At 35.0% G+C, this 26,287-nt stretch overlaps 1 protein-coding gene across 11 annotated transcripts in view; it reads left to right on the top strand.

Moving 5' to 3' along the window:
- Window positions 1–26,287, top strand: part of SSBP2 (single stranded DNA binding protein 2) — a 324,484-nt gene that overhangs the window by 247,883 nt on the left and 50,314 nt on the right. For 9 of the 11 annotated variants that reach the window (XR_002522615.2, XM_003899887.4, XM_021939513.2 and 6 more), the window contains 3 exons: window positions 7,424–7,483; window positions 21,302–21,368; window positions 22,095–22,165. Coding sequence is in view for 10 of the 11 variants with exons in the window: in XM_003899887.4 (XP_003899936.1) it covers window positions 7,424–7,483; window positions 21,302–21,368; window positions 22,095–22,165 (198 nt within the window). In the remaining variant the exon portion in view is untranslated. The remainder of the gene's footprint in view (window positions 1–7,423; window positions 7,484–21,301; window positions 21,369–22,094; window positions 22,166–26,287) is intronic. The other 2 variants (XM_003899886.4, XM_009208711.2) reach the window with 1 other exon arrangement.

The raw sequence follows: 26,287 nt of genomic DNA, 5'->3' as shown, positions 1-26,287 counted from the left end.
TCTTTCTTGAACATGTTTCTAAAAGGCATATTCAAATAAAATTGCATAAATAATATTTTATTATATATGTATAACACAGAACTTGCAAAACTTTAAATGAGTAATTTTGTGAAGAAGTCTTTTGTTAAGTAAATGGTCACTTGCTAAACTGTTTTGTAAGTTTATATTTTCTTAAACCTGGTAATTATATATTTCTTACAGTCATTTAAAAAGTTTTGGCCAGGTGCTGTGGCTCACACCTGTAATCCCAGTATTTTGGGAGGCCTAGGCAGGTGGATCACCTAAGGTCAGGAGTTCGAGACCAGCCTGGCCAACATGGTGAAACCTTGTCTCTACTAAAATTACAAAAATTAACTGGGTGTGGTGGCACATACCTGTAGTCCCAACTACTCGGGAGACTGAGGCAGGAGAATTGCTTGAACTCAGGAGGCGGAGGTTGCAGTGACTGAGATTATGCCACTGCACTTCAGCCTGGGTGACAGAGTGAGACTCCATCTCTCAAAAAAAAAAAAAAAGTTTTAAAACTTCTAGGTTTTCAAATTTAGAAGCTAATTTCACATGAATAATTTTATCCTCGAAGTCCAAAGTTACTTTAAATTAGTTAAGTCCTGTATAATTGTGTGCTTTAGAATTGTACCTCGGACTTCTAAGTTTTCTGATGTGTAAGCTGTCTTAAATGTTAATTTGTTCATTCTAAGGAAATTAGTGTTATTCTTTTCTTCATCATTGATTGTTCCAAATTGTGCTCATAAAATAAAAGAGAGAATATAGAAAATGCTTAGCGATTGACATTTTAGAGGGCTTTTTTTTACTTTTTAATGATTTTTAATTTTCTTTATTATTAATTTATACTGAAAGACTAAGATTTAAAGAACTTTTAAAGCCAAGAGATATAATGAGATACAAGGTGAGATATAATGAGATATAAGGTAAGATATAATGAGTATAAGGTGATTTATATACTGCTACATCAATTTTAGGTATTCTAAGAAATACTGGTCTTATTTTAAGAACTAATTATCTTGACATTAAGATAGTTTTTGCTCTGATAGTATTTTGTATTCTTTCCTCTAAAGTGGAGTTCCTTCATATCGGAGTATATGTTATAGCACAGTGTACTAAATCCTCTATGATAAGTGGTATAAAGTGCTGAGGAACTAGGGGAAATGGAGCCTATAGAAATTCTTTAAAGAGAAAGGGGTATTTCAAAACTGGCCCTTGGGGAATTAATTTACTTGGCAGAGAAAGGAGAGTACAGTGTAATCTCAAGGAATAAAGAATATAATTCTGGTGTTGGAGAATCATATTTATATGGGATTTTTAGATTCTATTGACAGTGTTAGAAGATATTAACAAAATTAACATTTGAGCAATGTGTCATTTAAGATGTACAGTTTTATCATATATATCTAAAAAGAAGTTAGAGCTTAAAATAGTTTGTATCACCATTAATTTCAGGTAAATCATTTATAAAACAGTTTCATTAAGGGGTCTGGGACCTTCAGAAGGAAAAGATTTGGACTGAGGGATCTACCTTTAACTAATATGAGGATGAGAAAGAGCTGGTTCCTTCTAATTCTTAGGGAATTGAGATAAAAAGCTAAGGGCTTATGAAAGTTCAAAATAAGGGGAGGGGAAACTACTGCTTTTGTGCTAGCAGAAAGGACAAGAAATAAAGGAAAATCTCTCTTTTAGGAAAATAGAAGTCTAAAATTCCATGAATGATTCTTGATGTAATAGAAAAATAATTATTTAAAACATAATGGCATTCATTCTGAAGTAAAATATGATTCTAAGTGGTGTAATTTTTTCTCCAAAAGACTACTTGGAGGAAATGAGCTGTTCTGAACATTTGGTTTGTGTTTCTATTGGAGAATTTTTTTTTCATTTTGTCACCAAATATTTATTGATTTTCTTGGCTTGTATATACTTTTATTTCTTCTACTTTGGGTTTTTCCATTTATTTTAGACTGTTTTAGTTTGGGCTGCTATAATAAAATGCCATAGATGGGGAAGTTTAATCAACAGAAATGTATTCTTTGGAGTTCCGAAGGCTGGGAAGTCCAAGATCAAGGTGCCAGCCAATTTGACTCCTGGAGAGGACCCTCCTCCTGGCTAGCAGATGGCCATAATGCTCACATGGCGGAAAGAAAGAGATCATCTCTCTTGTGCCTCCTTTTATAGGGGTGCTAATCCCATTCATGAAGGCTCCACCCTCATGACTTAATTACCTCTCAAAGGTCCCACCTCCAGATACCATCACATTGGAGATTAGGATTTCAACATATGAACTTTATGGAGACATAAACATTCAGTCCATAGCATACACAGATCACTAGAACATGTAGAAATGAGAATTTATACCTATAAATATAGTTTCCATATGTCAGAGTACTAACTATGCTACCCAATTTATCTTATAAGTAAATAAGCTTACCTTATGAGTTTTTCCTAATTTTGAAACTTTTTTAAAAGCATAGCCTTGATCTTCAGTATTCATAGCACTACATGTTCTATCAAATAGAGATGATGTAATATGACTTTTGAGGAAAGACACCAGATTGAAATATTATTTTCCCTGGGTTTTCATTGAATCTCACCATTTGGTGAGGAGAACATTCTATTTGTCTCAGATTAGTGGACTGATGTAGAAAACAATTTTTATAGAAAATTGTTTCCTATTAATTATAAGACTATGAATCTTGAAAAATCCTAATCAGAGGGCAGTCATTTTTATCTGCCTTGTTCACTGATATATCTAGCCACTTAGAACAGTGCCTTTGTGGGTGTTTAATAAATATTTAATGAGCAGGACATAACGGTTCATATCTGTAATTCCAGCACTTTGGGAGGTCAAGGCAGGAGAATCACTTGAGCCCAGGAGTTTCAGACCAGCCTGAGCAACAGAGTGAGACCCCATCTCTACATTTTTTTTTTTTTTGAGACGGAGTCTCACCCTGTCACCCAGACTTGGAATGCAATGGCATGGTCTTGGCTCACTGCAACCCCTGCCTCCCAGGTTCAACAATTCTCCTGCCTCAGCCTCCCAAGTAGCTGGGACTACAGGCATGTGCCACCACACCTGGCTGATTTTTTGAATTTTTTACTAGAGACGGGGTTTCACTATGTTGGCCAGGATGGTCTTGAACTCCTGACCTCATGATCTGCCCATGGCGTGAGTCACCATGCCCGGCCAATAATTTTTTTTTTTTTTTAATACCCAGGTGTGAACTCCTGACCTCATGATCTGCCCATGGCATGTGTCACCATGCCCGGCCTACAATTTTTCTTTTTTTTTAATACCCAGGTGTGGTGGTGTGTACCACACCTGTAGTCCCAGCTACTCAGGAGGCTGAGGTGGGAGGATTACTTGAGCCTGGGAGGTTGAGGCTGCAGGGAGCCATGATCATGGCACTGCACTCCAGCATGGACAATGGAGCAAGACTCTGTTAATCTGTCTATCTATCTATCTGTCTATCTATCTATCTATCTGTCTATCTATATGTTTTGTTCATTCAAACATATATATATGTTGTTTTTGAATGAACAAATTTCTACCATACTTTCTCATTGATAAGTGTAGCTTTTTTATTCTCCTAATTGACCTTTAATCTGACACAACAAAGAGCACTGTTGTGTTTTGGGGTATTTAATCTTTAAGTTTTTCTTTTTCTCTATGAAGCATGGTAATAATTTTCTTCAGCACCTTGATGAAAATGGTTTGTGCCTTAGGAACATATGCCTTTATCCCTACTCCCTGCCTCACCCACACACACTTCAAATATTTATAGCTATCTACATTATACTAATCTTTGTATTTAAATGTAATACTAAAAATAACACAGAATCATGGGTCCCTTATTTTCAAAGGGACTTTAGAAATCACCTGGTTTAACTCTCTCATTTTAAGGTTGAGAAAACTAAAGCCCTGAAAGATGATTAGCTCAGGGACACTGCTAATTAATACAGGTACCGAAACTAAAACCCAGGTATTTGACTCCCAGTCAAATGTTATTTCCACACATGTTACAAATAATCCTTTCTGGGGAAGGCTTTTTTCCAGTTAAAACACGGATTCACCATCATGATACCTTCAGACAAGTATACGTTACTCAAACTTAAAAAAAAAAAAAGGAAAAAGAATGTTGCCCCAAACATAAAGAGTAAACACATTTTAAGAGCCAAAGACTCTTTTCTGCCTATTTTTTTGTTTTGTTTTGTTTTGTTTTGAGAAAGAGTCTTGCTCTGTCACCCAGGCTGAAGTGCAGTGGTGCGATCTCAGCTCACTGCAACCTCTGCCTCCTGGGTTCAAGCAATTCTCCTCCCTCAGCCTCCCAAGTAGCTGGGATTACAGGCACGTGCCACCAAGCCCAGCTAATTTTTTGTATTTTTAGTAGAGATAGGGTTTCATCATGTTGGCCAGGGTGGTCTTAAACTCCTGGCCTCAAGTTACCTGCCCACCTTGGCCTCCCAAACTGCTGGGATTACAGGCATGAGCCACCTCGCCCAGCCCAAAGACTCTTGAAGAACCTGTTCTTCTCAGATTGCTAAAGCAGGGAATACTGACATGTCTGTCAATAGATATAATTTATATTAGCATAATCTCTTCAACAGATTAGCATTTTACCATAAAATAATTAAAATTGGGGTTAACATTTTGAATTTCATTTGAAAGCAAATTAACTTCTGAATAGTGAAGTACAGATATTAGTGCAGATTATTCTCAGTTGCTAGTATGCAGACTCTTGGATTCTGTTGCTGTGTCTATACAAGCTAATTCACTAGGCAGTTGAGGACTTAGGTGGTTATCTAGATAACTTAAGGTAAGGATCAATCTGAATACTAAGCCATATGTTATAATAGCACTAATTTTATATTTAAAATACTTTAACCATAGTAATCTTATATTTCAGGTAAAAGTAGTAGTTTTTAGCTATATTAACTGATTGTTTTGTCTTCTAGTGCTTTAATTGTGTAAAGATTAGAGTTTATAAGCGGTTTTCTATTTCTGATTTTTTTTTTTTTTTGGCCTCCAAAAAAAATACAAATTTGAACTTCTTAAAGGAGGACATATAAGAGCAATAAATTGACTAAAAACAGAATCTGTCTTTTTCTCTCGATCTCATTTTGTAGTAACCTGCAGGTTCCCAGCTAGCACATACACTGACTCTTCCTCACAGCAGCTCCTTCATAGGGCCTCAGTCAGGTAGGAAGGTATAGACAGTTCCATTAACAAACACTCATTCACAATGCCATCCATTTGGGGAAAAAAAATTCTCCTTTCACATATTCCATTAAATAAACACTATATCATCGTCTTACGTTCAGATCAACATGCAAATCTCAAGTGTTCTATTTCAAGTGAGGCACTTCTAAATATTTATCTCAACATTTGGTATTTAGTAATATTTTTCACATAATTTTACCTTGTATTCTACTTCAGAGCGGTTGTATTACAGACAAAAATTATTAGCAACCTATTTTTATGTCTCCATGTTTCAAAAACTAAATTGATACTATATTTTGAATTAATGACTATGTCATAAAACATCATTTTGTAAAAGAAAGACAGCCATTACAAAACCAATGACACAATATTTATTAAATTTTTTAAATGAGTCCAGAATTAAAAAGACAGCTTCATAGGTGAAATTAGGTGATTTATAAAGGAAAGAGAAAATAACAGAGAGTGTGTGAATATTAAAATAAGCTTCTAGTTACTAGTTGACAGTACATAACTAACTTACCAGTTTACGGTACAGTTTAAAATGATAGAGACAACTTTAATCAAATATGTGAAAACTAAACATTTTAAAAATCAACTTTGTTAAAATTGGAAAATCTACTTAAGTTTTATCAGGTGGAGGTGACAGTGCTACCTGAATAATCTGTTTCTGTCCATATAAAATGAACTGCTGGGAGCACATTTACATATAAGAACACAGTGAGCGGAAAGCAAAATTGCTCGCTTAATTGTGAAGTTCCTTTTGTTGGTTTGTCAGACTCCACAAAAGATACAATAGGAAAAATCTATACAGCATTAATTAGGATTTTATTTTTTAGAGGCTCCTTTTAAAACAGCTCTGGAAAACATGAGTAGCCATGTCCTCCAAGCCTAATTTCTAAAAATATTTGTAGAAAATACATTCTACATGTAGGATTTAATTCTGTAATGCACTATAAATGTGATTTCCCCAAATCTTTGTCTACTTGCTATATATTCTTAATTTATATTAATTCATTCTTAATATCTTAATAACACTCAACCCTTTAGATTTGATATTTGCTTATATTACATGTAAGGAGCATCTTACATTTAAGTAATTATATGTTGAGACATAATTAAAATTATAATCTTTCTGTTGTTTCTAGAAAAATAAATCAAATTTTAAATAATTTAATAAACTTATAAAATTTTGGTGCCTAAGTCTGAATGATCAAAATGGTCTCTTTTTACCTAAACATTTCACTACAATGTCGCTTTTAGGGTACTTTTCAGACAATTTCCAGACTGACAGATTCAGTACATCTTAGGAGCCTCTGACTCATCCAGCAACATAAATTAACTTGACTTTTAATATAAGACCATTTTTTTTCTTGTGTTAAAAATATACACTTCATAATCAACTAGGGTCAAAATATGCAAAGAAATTTCAACTTTAAAATTTGTAGCCAATTTTTTTTTTTTTTTTTTTTTTTTTTTTTTTAAGAAATGAAATCTTACTGTGTTGCCCAGCCTGGAGTGCAGTGGCTATTTACAGGCATGCTCATCATGCACCACTCTTAACTGTTGAGCTCAAGCAGTCCTTTGGCCTCAGCCTCCTGAGTAGGTGGGACTGTAGGTGTGTGCTGCCACACCCATAGAGTCCATTTTGAACTATAAGAAACCCATGATGAGGAAAAGCCAAAGCTTTTTTGACTACAGATGACCCTTGGAAAAGAAATTTATTTATCATTTTAAACAAAGATATAAAAGATGAAATTTGGCAATTTTAAAATTATTAAAGGAATTGATAACGACACCAAACAATTCAATCAGAAGTATCTATTTAGAACCTGATAACATAGGCAGTAAGCTGCATCCAGAGGTCCTTTTCAAGATTAAATTGCCTGCTGCTTAACCTTATATTTTGCCACTAGATATTATTGCCTTAATGATTCACATTTTTAAAAGATGTTGCTATAGTTACTTTAGTCAGCTTTTATGTTTTTACATTTTCTTTGGAAAATTTTCTAGATAATCTGCAAAATAAATAATGGGATGGTAATTTTTCTTAAAAGTATTTATTATACTGAAAGCAGCCCAGAGTACATTGATTTGTGATTTGATTAATTCTAAAATTTTTAAGTAGTTTATTTTCAGATCTGTATTTTACATTGTACTGTTTTTTGTTTTGTTTATTTGTTTGTTTCACTTCAATAGCCTTTTATGTCACCTCGGTACCCTGGAGGTCCAAGGCCCCCATTGAGGATACCTAATCAGGTAAGATTTATGTGCTATTTAAGTTTTTTGTAAGAATCAAAGATCTTGAAAATGTCACATATGTTTATCATCCTATAAAAATAAAAAATTTTCCTTTTTCTGTCCCATTTAATGCTATTTCTAGTCATATATCATCTGCTTCAAGGGTTGGCAAACTACAGCTCATAAGCTAACTATTTTTTGTAAATAAAGTTTTACTGAAAAACATCCACACAGATCCATTTATGTATTGTCTGTGACTACTTTTACACTACGATACAGATTTAAGTGGTCATGGCAGAGACCATATGTGGCCGGCAACCCTGAAATATTTACTATTTGGATCTTTACAGAAAAATGTTTGCCCATTCTTGGAGTCTACCTTACACTTTGAACCTAATTTTTAAAACTTGTACAATTTTGGTAAATGCTGATTATCCTCCCATTTAAAGAATGGCAATAAAATTTTCCATGAACATACTTTTGTTTACTTTCATATAATATAGTTTCAATATCATGACTCTAGCATTCATATAAATTTTACCCAATTATAATGGCAGATTAAGCAAATAGTTAGCTGCTTCTGGAAGAGATAGATCTGTTAATAAATAAATATTTAACAATAAAAATCTTCCAACATTTTAATCTACAAGAGCTCTAAAATTTCATAATGTTTTGTTCTCAAATAGCTTTTTTTAAAAATATCATAAGTATTTCTTTACTGAAGAGAATAAAATACAATTTTTACTCACAAAGAGTTTGTAGTTTAGTTTTAGGATATAGGCACTGTGCATGTATATAACCCGAGAAGAAATTAAATGCTTAACACTATGGAATACTTGTGTCAAGATAATTGTCTTGTCACTTTCTCTGATTCTGTTATTTGTATACCTAGCTTTATCCTATGTTTAAAGTAAACCCTGTTATTATAGTAAATTCTCTTTTTCATTCATATTCTGTTTCCATTTCCACTTTCTTCCCTACCAAAAATGGAACAAGAAAGTTAAAATTACTAATTTGCTTGACGGCAGCAGAATTCTGCTTCTCCTCTCCTAACTCTTACTGAAATTATGCTGTCTTTGAGGTGTCTCAATCTGCTGGTGCTCTCTGCTTGTAGTGCACAGCAGAAAGTGCCAGCACCCAGATTCACCCCCAGGGGAGAACTTTCAGTAGGAAGCAGTGCTGGGTCATCTCATGATGACAGTGCTTGGCAGTCCTCCTCACATTAGCAGCTGGAGCATTTTTCTCCTATAGAGTGAATCTGCATTCAGTACGCCGGGCCAGGGGAAGATGGCATGAAATAGGAAAGGGAAGTGCACAGATGCCAAGTGTTACAACATATGGGAATTTTATTTTCTCTGTGGGTAAACCTGTATATATTGACAGTCAGATCTACTTATATAGGTGCCTGAGTCTTTTAAATTTCTCTTTAAAGAAATGTGCATCTCTTATTGGAGGCTTCATGGCTTTTTAGACATTCCATCCATAGCTTTGTATATTATATAAGTCTAGGAAGTTCCCAAAAATCTGAATTGGGAAAATGTGAAATTGTAGTATAAGTGTGTTATTAGAATTTTCGACCTCATATATTATATATCAATGATGAAAATGTGATAAAATTATTAGAATTGCATTCAAGTGACATTATTGAAATGCCTGCCACATGTAAGATACTATCCTAGGTTCCATATCCTAGGTTCCGTAGAGACTAACAAAATAAACACTTTCAGGATGAGGTTGGTGGTGGGAATGTGAAATTGTAAACCAATCTAGGTTGACAAATTTTAAGAACAGGTATTTAATGTCTTTGAGTTTTTAAAAGAGACAATTAAAAAGTTAAAGATAGGCCAGGCGCAGTGGCTCACGCCTGTAATCCCAGCACTTTGGGAAGCCGAGGCAGGTGGATCACGAGGTCAGGAGATAGAGACCATCCTGGCTAACATGGTGAAACCCCGTCTCTACTAAAAATACAAAAAATTAGTCGGGTGTGGTGGCGGGTGCCTGTAGTCCCAGCTACTCGGGAGGCTGAGGCAGGAGAATGGCGTGAACCTAGGAGGCGGAGCTTGCAGTGAGCTGAGATCCGGCCACTGCACTCCAGCCTGGGCGACAGAGTGAGACTCCGTCTCAAAAAAAAAAAAAAGAAAAAAGTCAAAGATAATAGAAAGTTTTTATATAGGCTCTCTTTCCTCAAGAATTGTAAGCAGTCTTTACCAAAATGTATTTTAAAACAATTGTACTCTTCTTTCAGGGATTCTTTTTGTCCATTCCCACCACCACTCCAATGTACACACATACATACACATTTAGTTAAGCTTCATTAATTCAAACAGCTATCATCCAAACTTATAATAATTTATCCTATTTTTTTAAAAAAGAGTTGTGTTAATAATATAAATAATATTGTTTTAGGAAATGTTTAACTTAGTTAAGAGCATGAACTTTTCAAGCATAAAACACAGTTTCTCAATTTTGTTATGTAGTCATTAAGGTAGAATGGGCAAAACTATTTTTGGTGACTAATTGGAATGATGTAGATAAAAACACAAATGTGGCCAGGCATGGTAGCTCACATCTGTAATCCCAGCACTTCAGGAGGCTGAAGCAGGAGAATCACCTGAGCCCAGGAGGTGGCAATCAGCCTGGGCAACATAGGAAGACCTGGTCTCTAAAAAATAAACAAATAATAAAATTTTAAAATCCACAACTGTGTTTATTTTTTAATTTGGTTTTCATGTTAATGGGTCGTAAACTAACGAAATTATGCTTTATTAAGAGTTTGTATCTAAGGAAACAGAAATAGTAACCTCTTCAGTAGTGTTGACTAATCATTTTGAATATGTAAAAGACATCTCTTTAATAAACCGATTTTACTCAGCTTGTAATTACTAATGATTAGACTACAGATTTAAATTTGAGTTCCCCTAAAACCATGTTTATAGTTCTGGATTAAATCCATAAGGGTGTATATTCTTTGTACATGTATAGTACCGTGTATTGGAATATGGTATAATGTCATTATGTTGTAAAAATATAGGAAGGGGTAATAAAGTCTAAAATGATGAAAGGAAAATAAACTTACAAAACTGTGCATTGTAGCAGAGGATAAATATATGTGACAAAACATGAAACATACAAGTTAAATCTACAAAATATATTTGACTATACATTTTACATTGGAATTGGTTCAACTCGCAGAACGGGTCTTTGGTATTGAAGCATCTATAACCTGGAACAGAGCAAGTCTTTATCCTTCTCATGGATAAAATATCCAATCAGAAAAATTCACAGTACTCATTCAACAGTATCTTGAGGAATTCAAGACAGCCAGAAATACAGATAATGTTAATCATATGAGTGACACCAAAAATAATTTAACTATTGATCTATTGATCCTATAGGATTTAGAAACTTTATCCTCTGTTTCTTAAGATTCCTGAAACACTGTCAACAGATATATGGAATTAAAAACATTGTTAATTCTGTTGTCCATTTTGTACTCTAAAGTTAAATTTGGTGTTTTAAGAAAAGAACACACTACATCTGACCATTCTACTGAAATCTTCAGATATTTGTCCAATAATAGATGAGTGGTTAAATAAATTATGGTATACTGAAATGATGAAATATTTTGTACATATTAAAAATCATGTTATAGAATTAAATTTATTGAGACGATAAAATGTTGTACCTGTTCAATATGTTAGTGATTAATGATTAAAAGCATAAAATAGCCTCTTTGGCCAGTTTAGAATACCCCTTTCTATCATTGGGAGCTCCTTATTTTTTGTTTTTAATGATAATTACACTAATATATTTAAATTATTATTTCAAATCCAACAAGGCAAGATTAAAATATATTCTTTTCTTATAACTTTGAATTTTTAGTTTATCCTGGGATATATATCTTTTTCTAATTATGTTCTACCTTTGTAGGGAAAGAAAATTAACAAATTTATTCTTATCCTTCTCAAACCAGGAAAATTTTGCATAGTGAATCCTATTCAGTCTTACCCAATTTAAGTTACAGCTTTATGGAGGTTTTATGATACAATTAAATTATAGTTTTATGGAGGCTTTTGATACAATGTTCACTTCTTTTGCCAAAACATACCTCATTATCTTATAGTCATTTCATCATAGATATACCCTTTTTGGGTAAGTCTAAATACATAGAATACATTGCCATGTATTTGGATAGAAACTTCACAGGGCTATCCAAAATCACTCTCTAAAATATTGAATCATTCAACAGATACTTGTGGAGGTTTACTGTGTCCCAGGTACCATTCTAGATGTGGGAGATACACTGATGAACAAACTAATGAAAATCTCTCTTGTGGAACTGACATTCTAATGCAGCACTGCCCAATAGAACTTTCTGGGATGATGGAAATATTTTATACCTGCATTTATCATATGCAGTAGTTTTAGTACTTTGAGCACTTGAGATAGGACTAGTGTGAGTGAAGAACTAAATTTTTAATTAAATTAATTTTAATTAAATTTAAATAGCTGCATGTGGTAAAGGCTATTAATTTGAACAGCACAGTTGCAGTTGTTGAAATATAGAAAAAAGAAAAGTATAAGTGTGTGTGTATATATATACATATATATATATGTCAAATGGTGAGTTGTGTTATAGAGACAAACATGTGCCTACACTAAATTTAATATCTTTTGTGTTAATATTGTTGTTTTAGAGGAATAAAATGACAGTGATGTTGAAAGGACCTAAATGCGTCCAGCATCTTAGGTTCAAAAAGTCAGCAATGTATAACTTTGAACAAGTAGCTTAGACTTTCTGGGTTTTGGTTTTCTTACCTGTAAAATAGGAGTGGATGTGGGTATTTCTAAAGTCTCTCTAGTTCTGATATTTATTGATTAAATGATTCTCCTCCATTTTATATCATCACGGGCCCCTAAAGAATTTGTTACATCAAAATTGTTACTAAATTAAATCTTAAAGCTTTGAGAAATTCACCATTTTTTCATCATCAGTGAGCATTTAGTCTCCATGAGTAAACTATATAATGGTAGTCAAGGAGATACACAGGCATACCTCATTTTACTATGCTTCACAGATACGCTTCACATTTTTTACAAATTAAGTTTTATGGCACCCCTCCATTGAGCAAGTCAGTAAGTGCCATTTAGCCAACAACATGTGCTCACTTTGTGTCTCTGTGTCACATTTTGGTAATTCTCATAATATTAAAATTTTTTCATTATATCTCTTAACAGTGATCACTGATTTTGATGTGACTACTGTGATTGTTTTGGGGTGCCACAAACCATGCCCATACAAGACAGTGAACTTAATTCATAATTCTATATGTTCTGAGTGCTCCACCGACCAACCACTCCCTGATCGCTATTCCTCTCCTTGACTTCCCTATTCCCTGAGACACAACAGTATTGAAATCAGGCCAACTGATAACCCTAAAATGGCCTCTAAGTGTTGAAGTGAAAAGAAGAGTCGCACATCGCTCACTTTCAATCAGAAGCTAAAAATGATTACATTTAGTGAGGAAGGCAGTCAAAAGCCAAGATAAGCCAAAAACTAGGCCTCTTGTGCCAAACAGCCATGTTAGGAATGCAAAGGAAAAGTTCTTGAAAGAATGGAAAGTGCTACTCCAGTGAACACAGAAATAAGAAAGCAAAACAACCTTATTGCTGAGAGAAGAAAGTTTTTATGGTCTGAATAGAAGATAAAACCAGCCACAATATTCCCTTAAGCCAAATCCTAACCCAGAGTAAGGTCTTTAGTCTCTTCCGTTCTGTGAAGACTGAGAGAGCTGAGAAAGCTACAGAAGAAAAGCCTGAAGCAGGCAGGCTGAGATTTGTTCATGAAGTTTAGGGAAGAAGTTGTCTCCAGAACATGTATGTGCAAGGTGAAGCTGCAAGTGCTGATGATTCTACTGCAGAAAGTAACCCAGAAAATCTAGCTAAGATAATTGAGGAAGATGACTATACTAAACTGTTGGAAGAAGATGCCATCTAGAACTTTCATAGCCATACTCAGTCAATGCCTTCCTTTAGGGCTTTAAAGGACAGGCTGATTCTCTTATTAGGGGGTAATACAACTGCTAACTTTAAGTTGAAGCCAGTGCTCATGTACCATTCTGAAAAATCCTTGGTCCCTTAAAACTTACTAAATCTGGCCAGGTGCAGTGGCTCACACTCGTAATCCCAGCACTCTGGGAGGCTGAGGCACATGGATAACTTGAGATCAAGAGTTCAAGACCAGCCTGGCCAACATGGTGAAACCCCATCTCTACCAAAAAGTACAGAAGATTAGCTGGGCTTGGTTGCACACACCTGTAGTCCCAGCTACTCAGGAGACTGAGGTGGGAGAATTGCTTGAACTCAGGAGGCAGAGGTTGCAGTGAGCCAAGATCGCACCACTGCACCCCAGCCTGGGCAACAGAGTGAGACCCTGTCTCAAAAAAAAAATTTATACTAAATCTACTCTGCCTGTCCTTTATAAATGGAACAACAAAGCCTGAATGATAGTGCATCTGTTTTACAGCATGATTTACTATTTTAAGCCCAGTGTTGAGACCTACTACTCAGAGAAAAAGATTCCTTTCTTTTTTACTGCTCCTTGACAACACATCTTACACCCAAGAGCTCTGATGCAGTTGTCCAAGATTAATTTTGTTTTCATTAATGTTGTTTTCATTAATCTTGGACAACTGCATCAGAGTTCTCCGGTATAAGGTAACATAGCATCCATTCTGCAGCCTACGAATCAAGGAGTAATTTTACTTTCAGTTTTTTTTTTTTTTTGAGATTTAGTTTTGCTCTGGTCACTCAGGCTGGCATGCAGTGGCGCAATCTAGGCTCACTGCAACCTCCACCTCCCAGGTTCAAGCGATTCTTCTGCCTTAGCCTCCCCGGTAGCTGGGATTACAAGCGCCCACCATCACGCCCAGCTAATTTTTGTATTTTTAGTAAAGACAGGGTTTCGTCGTGTTGGCCAGGCTCATCTTGAACTCCTGACTTCAGGTGATCCACCCGCCTCGGTCTCCCAAAATGTTGGGATTACAGGCATGAGCCACTGCACCCATCCAGTTCTTATTATTTAAGAAATATATTCCATAAAGCTGTAGTTGCCATCCGTAGTGATTTCTTTGATGAATCTGGGGAAAGTACATTGAAAACCTTCTGGAAATAATTCACCATTCTAAATACCATTAAGTCTGTTTGTGATTCATGGAAAGAGGTCAAAATATCAGCATTAACGGGAGTTTGGAAGAAGCTGATTCAAACCCTTGTGGATGACTCTGAGAGGTTCAAGACCTGAGTGAAGGAAGTCACTACAGATGTGGTGAAAACAGAGGGAGAACTAGAATCAGAAGTGGAGCCTGAAGATGTGACTGAATTGCCACATTCTCATAATAAAACTTTAACAGATAAGGAGTTACTTCTCATGGATGAGCAATAAAAATGGTTTGTTGATATGGAATCTACTCTTTCCTGGTAAGGATGCTATGAACACTGCTGAAATGACAACAAAGGATTTAGAATTTTACATAAACTTAGTTTACAAAACAGCTTCAAGGTTTGAGAGTATTGCCTCCAATTTTGAAAGAAGTTCTACCGTGGCATCAAACAGCATCACATGCTACAGAGAAATCAATGCAATAAACATTGTTATCTATTATAAGAAATTGCCACAGCTGGCTGGGCACAGTGGCTCACACTTGTAATCCCAACACTTTGGGAGGCCAAGGCAGGTGGATTGCTTGAGTTCAGAAGTTTGAGACCAGCCTGGACAACATGGTAAAACCCTGTCTCTATAAGAAATTGCCATAGCCATCCCAGCCTTCAGCAAACACCTCCCTTATCAGTCAGCAGCCATCAAGACTTCTACAGGCCAAAAGATTACAGCTAACTGAAGCCTCAGATGATTATTAGCATTTTTTACCAATAAAATAATTTTAAATTCAGGTATATACATTGTGTTTTTAGACATAATGCTATTGTACACTTAATAGACTACAGTATAGTGTAAACAAAACATTCACTCGGAAATAAAAAAATTCATATGACTCACTTAATGTGATATTCACTTTCATTGCAGTGGTCTTGAGCTAAACCAGCAATATCTCTGAGGTGTGCCTGTACATCAGTTCATAAGTGCCTAGAGGGTCTTGCCATTGAAGTTACGATAAATTCTTTTGAACTAAATAATTCTTTTATGAAGCAGGCAGTTCCCACATTTAATTATTTGTTTTAATAAATTTTTATATTATTTCATTTATTTTAAATCCTAGGATTTAAGGCACATCTTTCAGAACTTTTGCAATATGTTAATCCAATCTCGAGCCCTGACACTGCTACTTGTGAATAGTATAACCATGGAAGACAGAAAATGGTGAAATTAGTGAAAATTAGTGAATGCCTAGTGCTGGTGAAGGGTACTGGTCATGGGGAATGGGAAATGACTGTAGGTGGGCAATGTTCTAACATTAGAAAATGGGCAAATTTTGTGGTATGTAAATCATGCATCAATAAAACCTTTTTAAAAATAGCATAACCGTGGACAAATTAACAAATTAGTGACATATTAAACCTTGGTTTTTTATCATTAAAAAGGATGCATAATAACTTTATAAGATTGTTATAAACATTGAAAGAAATACCAAAGGACTTAGCACAATTCCTGGCGCAAATGCACTGGCTTACAAGTGTATATTACCATGTATATTTTGTTTGTTTTTATTAAGTACCCTCCTCATTAGTGTTATTGTTTTCCTGTGTGTAGATCTTTTATAAAACAAAGAATGCAGCTGGGCACAGTGGCTCACACCTGTAATCCCAGCATTTTGGGCGGGGGCCTGAGGTGGGTGGATCACTTGAGGTCAGGAGCTCAAGACCAGCCTGGTCCAAAATGGTGAAACACTATCTCTACTAAAAATACACAAATTAGCCGGGCGAGGTAGTGGACGCCTAGAATCCCAGCTACTAAGGAGGCTGAGGCAGGAGAATCACTTGAACCTGGGAGGTGCAGGTTGAAGCGAGTGAAGATCACACCACTGCACTCCAGCCTGGGCGACAGAGTGAGACACTGTCTCAAAAACAAAAACAAGAACAAAGAATGCATGCCAAAATTTGTGACTAAACAAATCCAAGTGGAATACCTTTAATGTCATAAATATAGAAATAAGATGTCACAGATGTATACATTTTTCTGATATTAAAGGTTTAAAGAATGCAGTGATTACAACACTGTTGATGCACAAAGCTACTATCCGGTCATCCCAAGGCTGATAAAAATGTTTTAAAAGTTTCAGATTTGACTTATTCTAAAAGACAAACAGTGATGAGTAAAGAGTTAAATTTAGATTAAAACACTCATTTTGAAAACCAATTTGATATTGGTTAAGACTTCTGTAAGATTATGTCATATTTTTAAGTGATGAACAGAAACAAGAAAGGGTGGTCAATTGTTCTGATATTCCAAGATAAGCTAGAAACAGTAAAGTTTTGAAGAAGATGGTTGCCGCCAGTGATAAATCATTATTGTCTATAATGAGACAGAAGTGTCAAAGTTCAGAGTGTATAACTCTAACCATTTGGAGACTTAAGAAAAAGCAAGAATCTGGCCAGACATGGTGGTTTATACATATAATCCCAGAGCTTTGGGAGGCCAAGGCAGGAGGATCGCTTGAGGCTAGGAGTTCTTCAAGACCAGCCTGAGCAACATAGTGAGACCCCATCTGCATAAAAAAATAAAAATAGGCCGGGTGCGGTGGCTCACGCCTATAATCCCAACACTTTGGGAGGCTGAGACGGGCTGATCATGAGGTCAAGAGTTTGAGACCAGCCTGGCCAACATGGTGAAACCCCGTCTCTACTAAAAATACAAAATTATCTGGGCGCAGTGGTGGGCGCCTGTAATCCCAGCTATTTGGAAGGCTGAGGCAAGAGAATCGCTTGAACCTGGCAGGTGGAAGTTGCAGTGAGCCGAGATTGCACCACTGCACTCCAGCCTGGGTGACAGAGCAAGACTCTGTCTCGGAAAAAATAAATAAATAAATAAATAAAAATAAAAAATTAGGCGGGTGTGGGGGCATGCATCTGTAGCTCCAGCTGCTCGGGAGGCTGCAGCAGAGGATAGCTTGAGCCCAGGAATTTGTGGCTGCAGTGACCTATGATCACACCACTGCACTGCAGCCTGGGCAGCTGAGGGAGACCTTTCCTCTAAAAAGTAAAAAAAAAAAAAATTAATTTTTTTAGAAAGCAAGAACTTTAGGTTCACAATTGAATATAATATCGATTAGTCATACATTTTTAGTCCTCCTCCTACATCATTTATTTATAACTTTTGACAGTGTTGGCTACTTTTTCCTTCTTGAAACTCTCCTGGGGCATTCTGAGATGTTGGTCTTAGTCTCGTTGCTAATTTCATGCCTATTCAATTTCAGTTTCTTTTTTTACTTCTTCTTGGTATTTTCAAAGAATTAAATCTTTTATCTTCTTACTTCTTATTCTTTGAACTCTGTTTCATTCTTACGACTTTATCATTAATGATTCCTAAAATTGTCAGTCTAAACCCTATTCCTTTTCCCTTTCCCTCAATATACATTTATTATTCTGTGACAGTAGGCACAGATAGGATCCCTACTTTTGCGGAGTTTACAGTCTGGAGATACAGAGAAGAAAACAAGTAATGATAGTATTTAAGTTCTATGAAAGTGAAGTATATGATCTTATAAAAACACGTAAAAAGTCCTTACCTTCTCTGCATTGCCAGGACATGGCAGGTGTGGGGGATAGGGCGGGGGGTAGCCATGCAGAGATGGCAAGATGAAGTGGCCTGTGTAGTTGGGAGACTGGTTATATTCAACAAATAAATACACTGATTGAATAAATAAGTAATTGTATTGAGGGGTAATAAATAATTAACATAGACCAGGTTTCCCACTATTGAAGAAGAAAATATCTACAAACCTAGAAAGGAAGAAGGCTAAAAATAATCCTGAAGTATCAGATTGGAGTTGTTGAATTGATGTTGGAAAGTATGCATTTATGGTAGATGTATATGCTATACACACACAAATATAGAATTAGTCACAGGTGCGTGTGTGTGCATATATGCATGTACGTATACACCTGCACAGATTTTCAAGCTCGGTGTTTACTGAGAGAGCCTAAAAATGATGCACCCAAGTAACAAGAACACCCTGAGATGCAAGATCTTTATGCCTAAAGGCTGTCCTCCACTAAAAGGAATTAGGGCCTTTTGGGGAAAGGGCTGATTCCAAGGCTAGGTCAGAAGAAGTATGAGGTGAACCTGGAACATCTCATGCCATAAATTAAGGAAAGCTCAAAAATTGATGTGGGTATGTTATAACACACACACCGCACACACACACACACCTGAAAGACTTCTCACTCGCCAAATCTGAGATAATTTGACTGTTGAAATAAATGATGATAGTAATAGGATTACAACCCACTGAACAATACAGAAATCTATGACTGAGTAAAGTGAATAAATAAGCTTTTCCTTATAGCGAAACACCAACTAATAAATATAAAAAGAATGATGGACATGGAATATCTCTATTTGACAACTATCATAGTGGTTAGTTGTTAGTGGAGGCTACAGCTGATGGGTTGATAAATGATTGATGAGGAATGGAATATTGACAATCTCAGAATAGCTCTTATACTAAAAGTAATCAATTACTGTGTAGAAATGTGCAGACAACAACACATTCAGATGATCAAGGTTACCATCACCAGTAGTGGGATAGATCAACATCATTTGCCCTCTGATGTGATACACTGAGAAAGGCATAGCATCATTTCTCTGGTATTCCTGCTAAGAAAATACGACTTGAGTCTAGATCATAAAGAAACATCAGACACCGTGCTATAGAATTTAAGGCCTGTTCTCTTTAAAATAGTCGAGGACATGATAGGTAGGGATAGAACAGACATAGATAGCAACAATAGGAATTATTCCTGCTTAGAAGAACATGAAGAGACAGGACAACTAAATGTAACATGTCTTCCATGATGTTCTGGTACCAGAAAGAATAAAGAAATATTATTGAGACAAATGGCAATATTAAATGAGGTCTTGGACTTGGAGCGTAGTGTTGCTATCAATGTTGATTTCCTGACTTAAAAGGCTGTATGGTGGTTATGTAGGAAATATTCTTCTTGGGGGAACTATACTTTGCAGTATTTAGGGGTAATGAGGTATCATGTCTTCAGCTTGCTCTTAAGTAGTTCTGAAAAAGATTTATGATAATAGGTATATATTTATAGAGAGAAAGAAAGGGAAAAAGGCTGATAAGGCAAATACAGTAAAAAATGTTAACAGTTGGCAATCTGAGTCAAGGTATTTGGAAATTCTTTGTGCAGTTTCTGGAAGTTTGAAATTATACATGTGAAATTACACATGCATGCACACACGCATATGTATACACACACATATATACACACACAATCTGGGATTATTTCTTTGTATGTATGTGTATACACACACAATTATTCAATCAGCGTATGTATTTGTTCAATGTAACTTGCGTATGTATATATACACACACACAAATGGAAGGAGGACTTATGTCAGATTGAGGCTACAGGGAATAATTTTGTTAGGAAGTGATCCCTAAACTGAGATCTAAACAATGTCAACAATAACTACTTAAGGGTCTGTAAGCTTCCTGAGAGGACAGATTTTTTTCAGTTTAGTTTTTATTTTGTCTTGTTTTTAGTGGTTGGCATTTAAACATTGTTGACTGAATGCGTGAATAGGAAAAAAAAACTGAAAGAAGTTTGGTATGGCTGGAAGTTAGAACGTGAGTGGGGTAGTGGCAAGAAATTAGGCTGGAGAGGTAATCCGGGAACAGACAATGTAGTAGGATCTCAAGAAATATGTATTTGGTGTGCTTATAACAAAAATTTTGAAAAATTACCCAAATGGCTTGGGAAATGGAAGCTATCTACTTCATCCCAAGTGATAACAAGTTAGGAAACAGTTCTGATCTGGCCATGTAAATTATTTAGTGTTAAATTTCTTTTGAAATAGCCAAATATGTTAACTAATTAGATAGAACTTTCATGCTTTAAGTTAAATTAGTGAATTTTTATGGAAATTCTCACCAGTTGTCAGGATTTTTCATATATGTGTATGCTTATATACTTAAGATCAGTAGGTTTAAATCATTTATACCTTAATCCAGCTTTAAGTGCTGCTGAGACAACTGTTAGAAACTTATGGTTCAGTGTATATTCCAGGAAACAAACCCTGTTAAGTTCATATCTACCTTTGTCAGTTCTACTTTCCTTTTTCCATATACCCAAATTGCTTAATTTATTTTTATTTTAAGTATTATTTCAATAAATAATTTCTTAGGGAAAATGTGACTACAAAACAATTTTCAATGGTCCCTTTGCATTTTTGTCTTGCTGCTATGTAATCTCAAGTGACTAAGATATTCTGTAGAAATAGGGAATTTACATGTAAGAAGGAAAATTTAGTTATTTCAGTATTCTTAGTAAATTAATTTTTGGAAAAGGCATAATACTTCTCAACAAGAAATAGGACAGTTTTTGCATAGATTTTTACTCCCTCAAAATACTTATTTTATTTGTCGCAAAATTGGACAAAGTAGAATCTTTTTAGAATTAAGAACTTATTTAAGGTACATAAACCTGCAAAACTCATAAATGAATGTGAAATATAAGAAATATTGAGAAATGCTCAAATGCATTCTTGCAATTATCATATAAGCATTTAAAAGGAAATTGTTAAAGCACTTATTTTATAAATACTTACAATATTGCTCTTTATTTTTCTTAATAAATTGCTAGGCGCTTGGAGGTGTCCCAGGAAGCCAGCCATTACTCCCCAGTGGAATGGATCCAACTCGACAACAAGGTGACTACTCTAAAGTAAAAGGGAAATTGATGTGCAGAACCATAGAGGAAATTCTTTTATCTCTTAAGGAAAATTGTATTTGTATAAGTAAATCTCCTATAGTTATACCAGTTGCGTTTTTCTAGGTAACATGGCCAAATGATTTATATTTCCAGCTCACTTAATTATGCATGATAGTGAGGGTAGTGATAACATAAGAAAAAGAATACGTGAAGATCCCAAAATCCATATTTTAATTAATAATTCTAAAACCTTTTATATAACATCTAACAAATAGGAAGCTAAGTGATAATATCCCTTATTATTTCTTTTGCCTTTTTCAGATACAGGCTTTAGCCCATCTAAAAGATGAGCAGAAGGAACGAAGGTGCTAAGCAGCAAGGGGCTTGATTAGTTTAACAATCTCAATAATCAAATCCTTCCAGAGATACTTAGGAACCACAGATATGTAATGCTCTATCGTACTGTTCCATGGAAAGAGGAGCAAATGGTGTTAGAGAATTAATTCACCACAGAATAGGGAGAAAATTTCAGTGAAGACATTAATAGAGAGTGTGGGTAGGTAGTGGTAAGAGGTGGAAAAGTGGTCTGGAAGGCAAGGTAAGATGGTGTCAGTACTCAGACACTTGGTAAATGAGACAATAACACCCAGGAGGGAGGAAGCCGCTAGCCTGTGGTTTAGTAGTCATGCTCATTACTTGGCTAATATCTTCATACTTTTTTTAGGACATCCAAATATGGGTGGGCCAATGCAGAGAATGACTCCTCCAAGAGGAATGGTGCCCTTAGGACCACAGGTAAATAATCAGTGCATATTTACAATAGCAAAGACATGGAACCAACCCAAATGCCCATCAATGATAGACTGGGTAAAGAAAATGTGGTACATGTATACCATGGAATACCATGCAACCATAAAAAGGAATGCGATTATGTCCTTTGCAGGGACATGGATGAAGCTGGAAGCCATCATCCTCAGCAAACTAAAACAGAAACAGGAAACCAAGCACTGCATGTTCTCACAATGAGAACACATGGACACAGGGAGGGGAACAACACACACCAGGGCCAGTCAGGAGGGTGGAAAGCAAGGGGAGGGAGTGCATTAGGACAAATCACTGATGCATGCAGGGCTTAAAACCTAGATGACAGGTTAATAGGTGCAGCAAACTACCATGGTGTACATATACCTATGTAACAAACCTACACATTCTGCACTTGTATCCCGAAACTTAAAGTAAAATAAATAAATAAATAATAAAACTGAACACTGAAAAAAAAAATTAGTGCAGAAACCTAGATGCTGAGCTTCTTGCTCCTTCATATATGTAAACAAACTATGTTATTTGCTGGCTATGAGAATATGCATTATAGGCTTCATATAACGTAGTTGTTAGACTCATGAGGACATAACATTTGTGACATGCCAAATCGATATAACAGCAAACCATACTTTAACAGCGTGCTATCATTTAAGCCTTTAATTTATTTGAGAAAATACACTGTATGGAAATACATTATAATAATTACTATTCAAAAGGTAACTGTTACCCTTTTCTTAGTTATGCTGGGGAGATGGTCAAGTTAAATAAAAACCAGTTGTCTGGGTGCAGTGGCTCACGCCTATAATCCCAGCACTTTGGGAGGCCGAGGCAGGCGGATCACTTGAGGTCAGGAGTTTGAGACCAGCCTGGCCAACATGGTGAAACCCCGTCTCTACTAAAAATACAAAAAGTAAGCCAGGCGAGGTGGCAGGTGACTGTAATCCCAGCTACTCGGGAGGCTGAGACAGGAGAATCGCTTAAACCTGGGAGGCGGAGTTTGTAGTCAGCAGAGATTGCGCCATTGCACTCCAGCCTGGGGAACAATAGCAAAAACTCCATCTCAAAATAATAATAATAAAAATAATACATAAATAAATAAAACCCAGTTGATTGAAAATATTAAAGAGTAAGTATAAAATATATTTCCATAAATCCTAAAGATTGTCATTGACAATTTATTCTGTACAACCATTTCATTATAGAATGGGAAAACAGCAGAAAATCACTTAGAAATAAACATTAAAATGGGTCTTACTGAACAAGCATAATACTATCAGTATATATCAGATGTTAGATGACTTCTCTATAAAATTTCCCAGAAGTATACACTGAGGTTGAACCTGTTCTAGCTGTTGGTGACATTTTAAGCATGCTGTTCCCAGATATCATGCATTTTAGCTAAAACATCCTTTTGTCTCTCTCAGGAAAATTGCTTGGGGTAGAAATTAATTTTATAATGTCATTTTTCAAAGAAACTAATTTAAAATCCAGAATTTTAAATTTCTACCTTGTGGGTCAGAGATTAACATGTCATAAAGCTGGTTAAAAGAATGAACTTACTCATTTTTCCTTTCCAAGAAACAGCATTATGAGCAGTACTTTGGAGCTTGTTTTGTATATCTATTTTTTAAAAGTTAAGCTGATGTTTTGCTGTGCTCCCAACAGACTAAAAAAATTGAGAACTCAACACCCAGATAATGTGACTCAGAACTACATACAATAGTACATGTTGTATTATGTGTTCGTATTGTATATATGTATTGTTTCTAACAACATAAAATTATGTATATTAACTATATTGAAACATGGGGTTCATTTAGCCAGACTTTTTGGAGATGCCATATTATATGAAAAAACCCCACTATATAAATATAGTTCCAAGGAAAGAGGAACAAATGTTGTCACATAAATATATGTGGCAGCCTCAAAGCCAGAAGAAACCAATTTCTTTTATTTAGGCTCAGTTATTTTCAATGGATTTTCTTAAGAGCTAATGAAACTCTCATTTAGATATTTTAATTATTCTTACCTATTTCTATTCATATTAGGAATGATGATACATGTTAACCAATCATCATTAAGCTATTAATAATAAGAATTTATAAGTTCCATAGGCATTTTATTGGCTAAGTATACTTTTAGTCTTTAATAAACTAAGCCAACAAATCTGGCTGTTAAAGGATTTTTTTCCAAAAGATTTTCTTAATAAATACATTTAAATATACACAAAAACTTCATGCCTATAATTTTGTTACTATTCTTTATTCACTTATTTTTCAGCTAGCTGCTCTTTAAATTGTTATCATACCTCTATTATTAGTATTAGGTTTTAATACTTCAAAAACTAGAGTCTGATTTAAAAATCAGTTTTACAGTATTTACAGCACAGTAAATTACAATAGAAAATAAGAAAGTTTCTATTTCTGGTAAGCTCTTATTGATGACAATTTTTTGGATTTTTAAAACCAGAAAGAGTGGTTTATTTCATTTGGATTGGCAGTGTTCTTACTATTTCTATATAATATGATGGAAATCAAGTGTTCTGGTATGAATTTACCTCAGAAATAAGAAATGCCTACAGTAACTTTTTTAAATCACAGTACAAAAAATATAAGGATTAAAGGAAGTTATTTATACATACTTTTCATGTTTAAGTGAAAGCAGGAGTCATATTTATATGATGGTACAATAAAAAAGGGTCAGGTAAAATAGTTTGGAATCAGGAGAATCTTATGACGTATTTATTTCATAAGACCTGGTATATAAAACATGTAAACATATACATTATAAACTGTGAAATTTGTAATAATGGTTAGCTGTGTTTCTTGAGAGATAATGGAAAAACAACTCTCATAACAGACATTTAATCATACAGATGCTGTCCAAGAGCAGAAGATATCTGCCTTATTTTTAGTTGTAGAAAAAGTCTCTGAAATATTGTCTCTAGATTTATGCACAAACAAAATACACATTTCTTTTTTATCATAGATATTACTTCCATAACTTTTTGAGCTTAAGATCAGTGTGATACAGGGGGACAGTAGTTATCTATCAGAACAACTGAATTCCTAAAACAAAGAAACATGTAAATCTAATTATTCTTAGATTATGTTGATTTGAGCAAAGTGCATACACAGAATATAGTTAACATATGATTAATACTTATTGCATATATGAAGAAATAAAGGTTTGCTCCAAATCTAGGCATACTTTTCCCTACCCCTTAATCTGTTTTAAATCTAAATACAGTGGTGCAACATTATTTTTAAAGTGAAAATATATTAGTATCCTTTCAATAAAAAAACAAAACTACCTATTTAATCAAAAAAGTATATTTTCTAATGTCATATATGAAACCAGTTTTCTACTTGGTTTTGTAATAAGATGTACTTAGCTAACCTATGTTCTTAAGGGCAGTAAGTGCCGTGTGATTAACCAAAACTACCCAACTAGTTTTACTTTCTCTAGAAATCTGAAGGATAAAGAAGTTATATACAAGTAGGAACATATGATTTCCAAATAAGATACTTGGAGTGGAAAAATGGTGAGGTGGCAATATATGTATGATAGGCTCTCAGGTAAGGAGAGAGTAAACTGATTCTATATTTTCAGATCTATGATGGGCAGTAGAATTTAGCTCAGTACAGGGAAGAACTTTCTAGAAATTAAATTGCCCAACCATGGAAAGACTTCGTAAACTTTCCAAGCAGAATCTGAATAGCCATTTTGTCAGGAACGTTGCAGTGGGAGAGAGATTAGACCAGATGGAATTGTATAGTTGCCATCAGCTTTAAAATTCAGTGATTCTAAATTAGGTCTTCCCATTCTGCCTTTGTTGATAGCACTTGGAAAGCAAGTTGTTATTCTTTCTTTTCTTTCTTTTTGCTTTAGATTATTCACTAAATGAAAATATTTTGCAAATCTATCAAGCATATATTGAAAAATTTTTACTCATTTACTGGGACAATTCAGTTCAACTAGCTCATCGTTCATGGAAGGCCTACTGTGTGCCAGGCACCATACTTGAACACTGGGTATACAAAGATGAGTAACTTAGATATGCTGCCTTCAAGGTACTTATTGTTTAGCAGGAAG

The sequence above is a fragment of the Papio anubis genome, chromosome 5 (assembly GCF_008728515.1).
Source record: "Papio anubis isolate 15944 chromosome 5, Panubis1.0, whole genome shotgun sequence".
NCBI classification, from domain to species: Eukaryota; Metazoa; Chordata; class Mammalia; order Primates; family Cercopithecidae; genus Papio; species Papio anubis.
The sequence above is the reverse complement of the archived record's forward strand: the minus strand, read 5'-3'. Positions and strand labels throughout refer to the sequence as shown.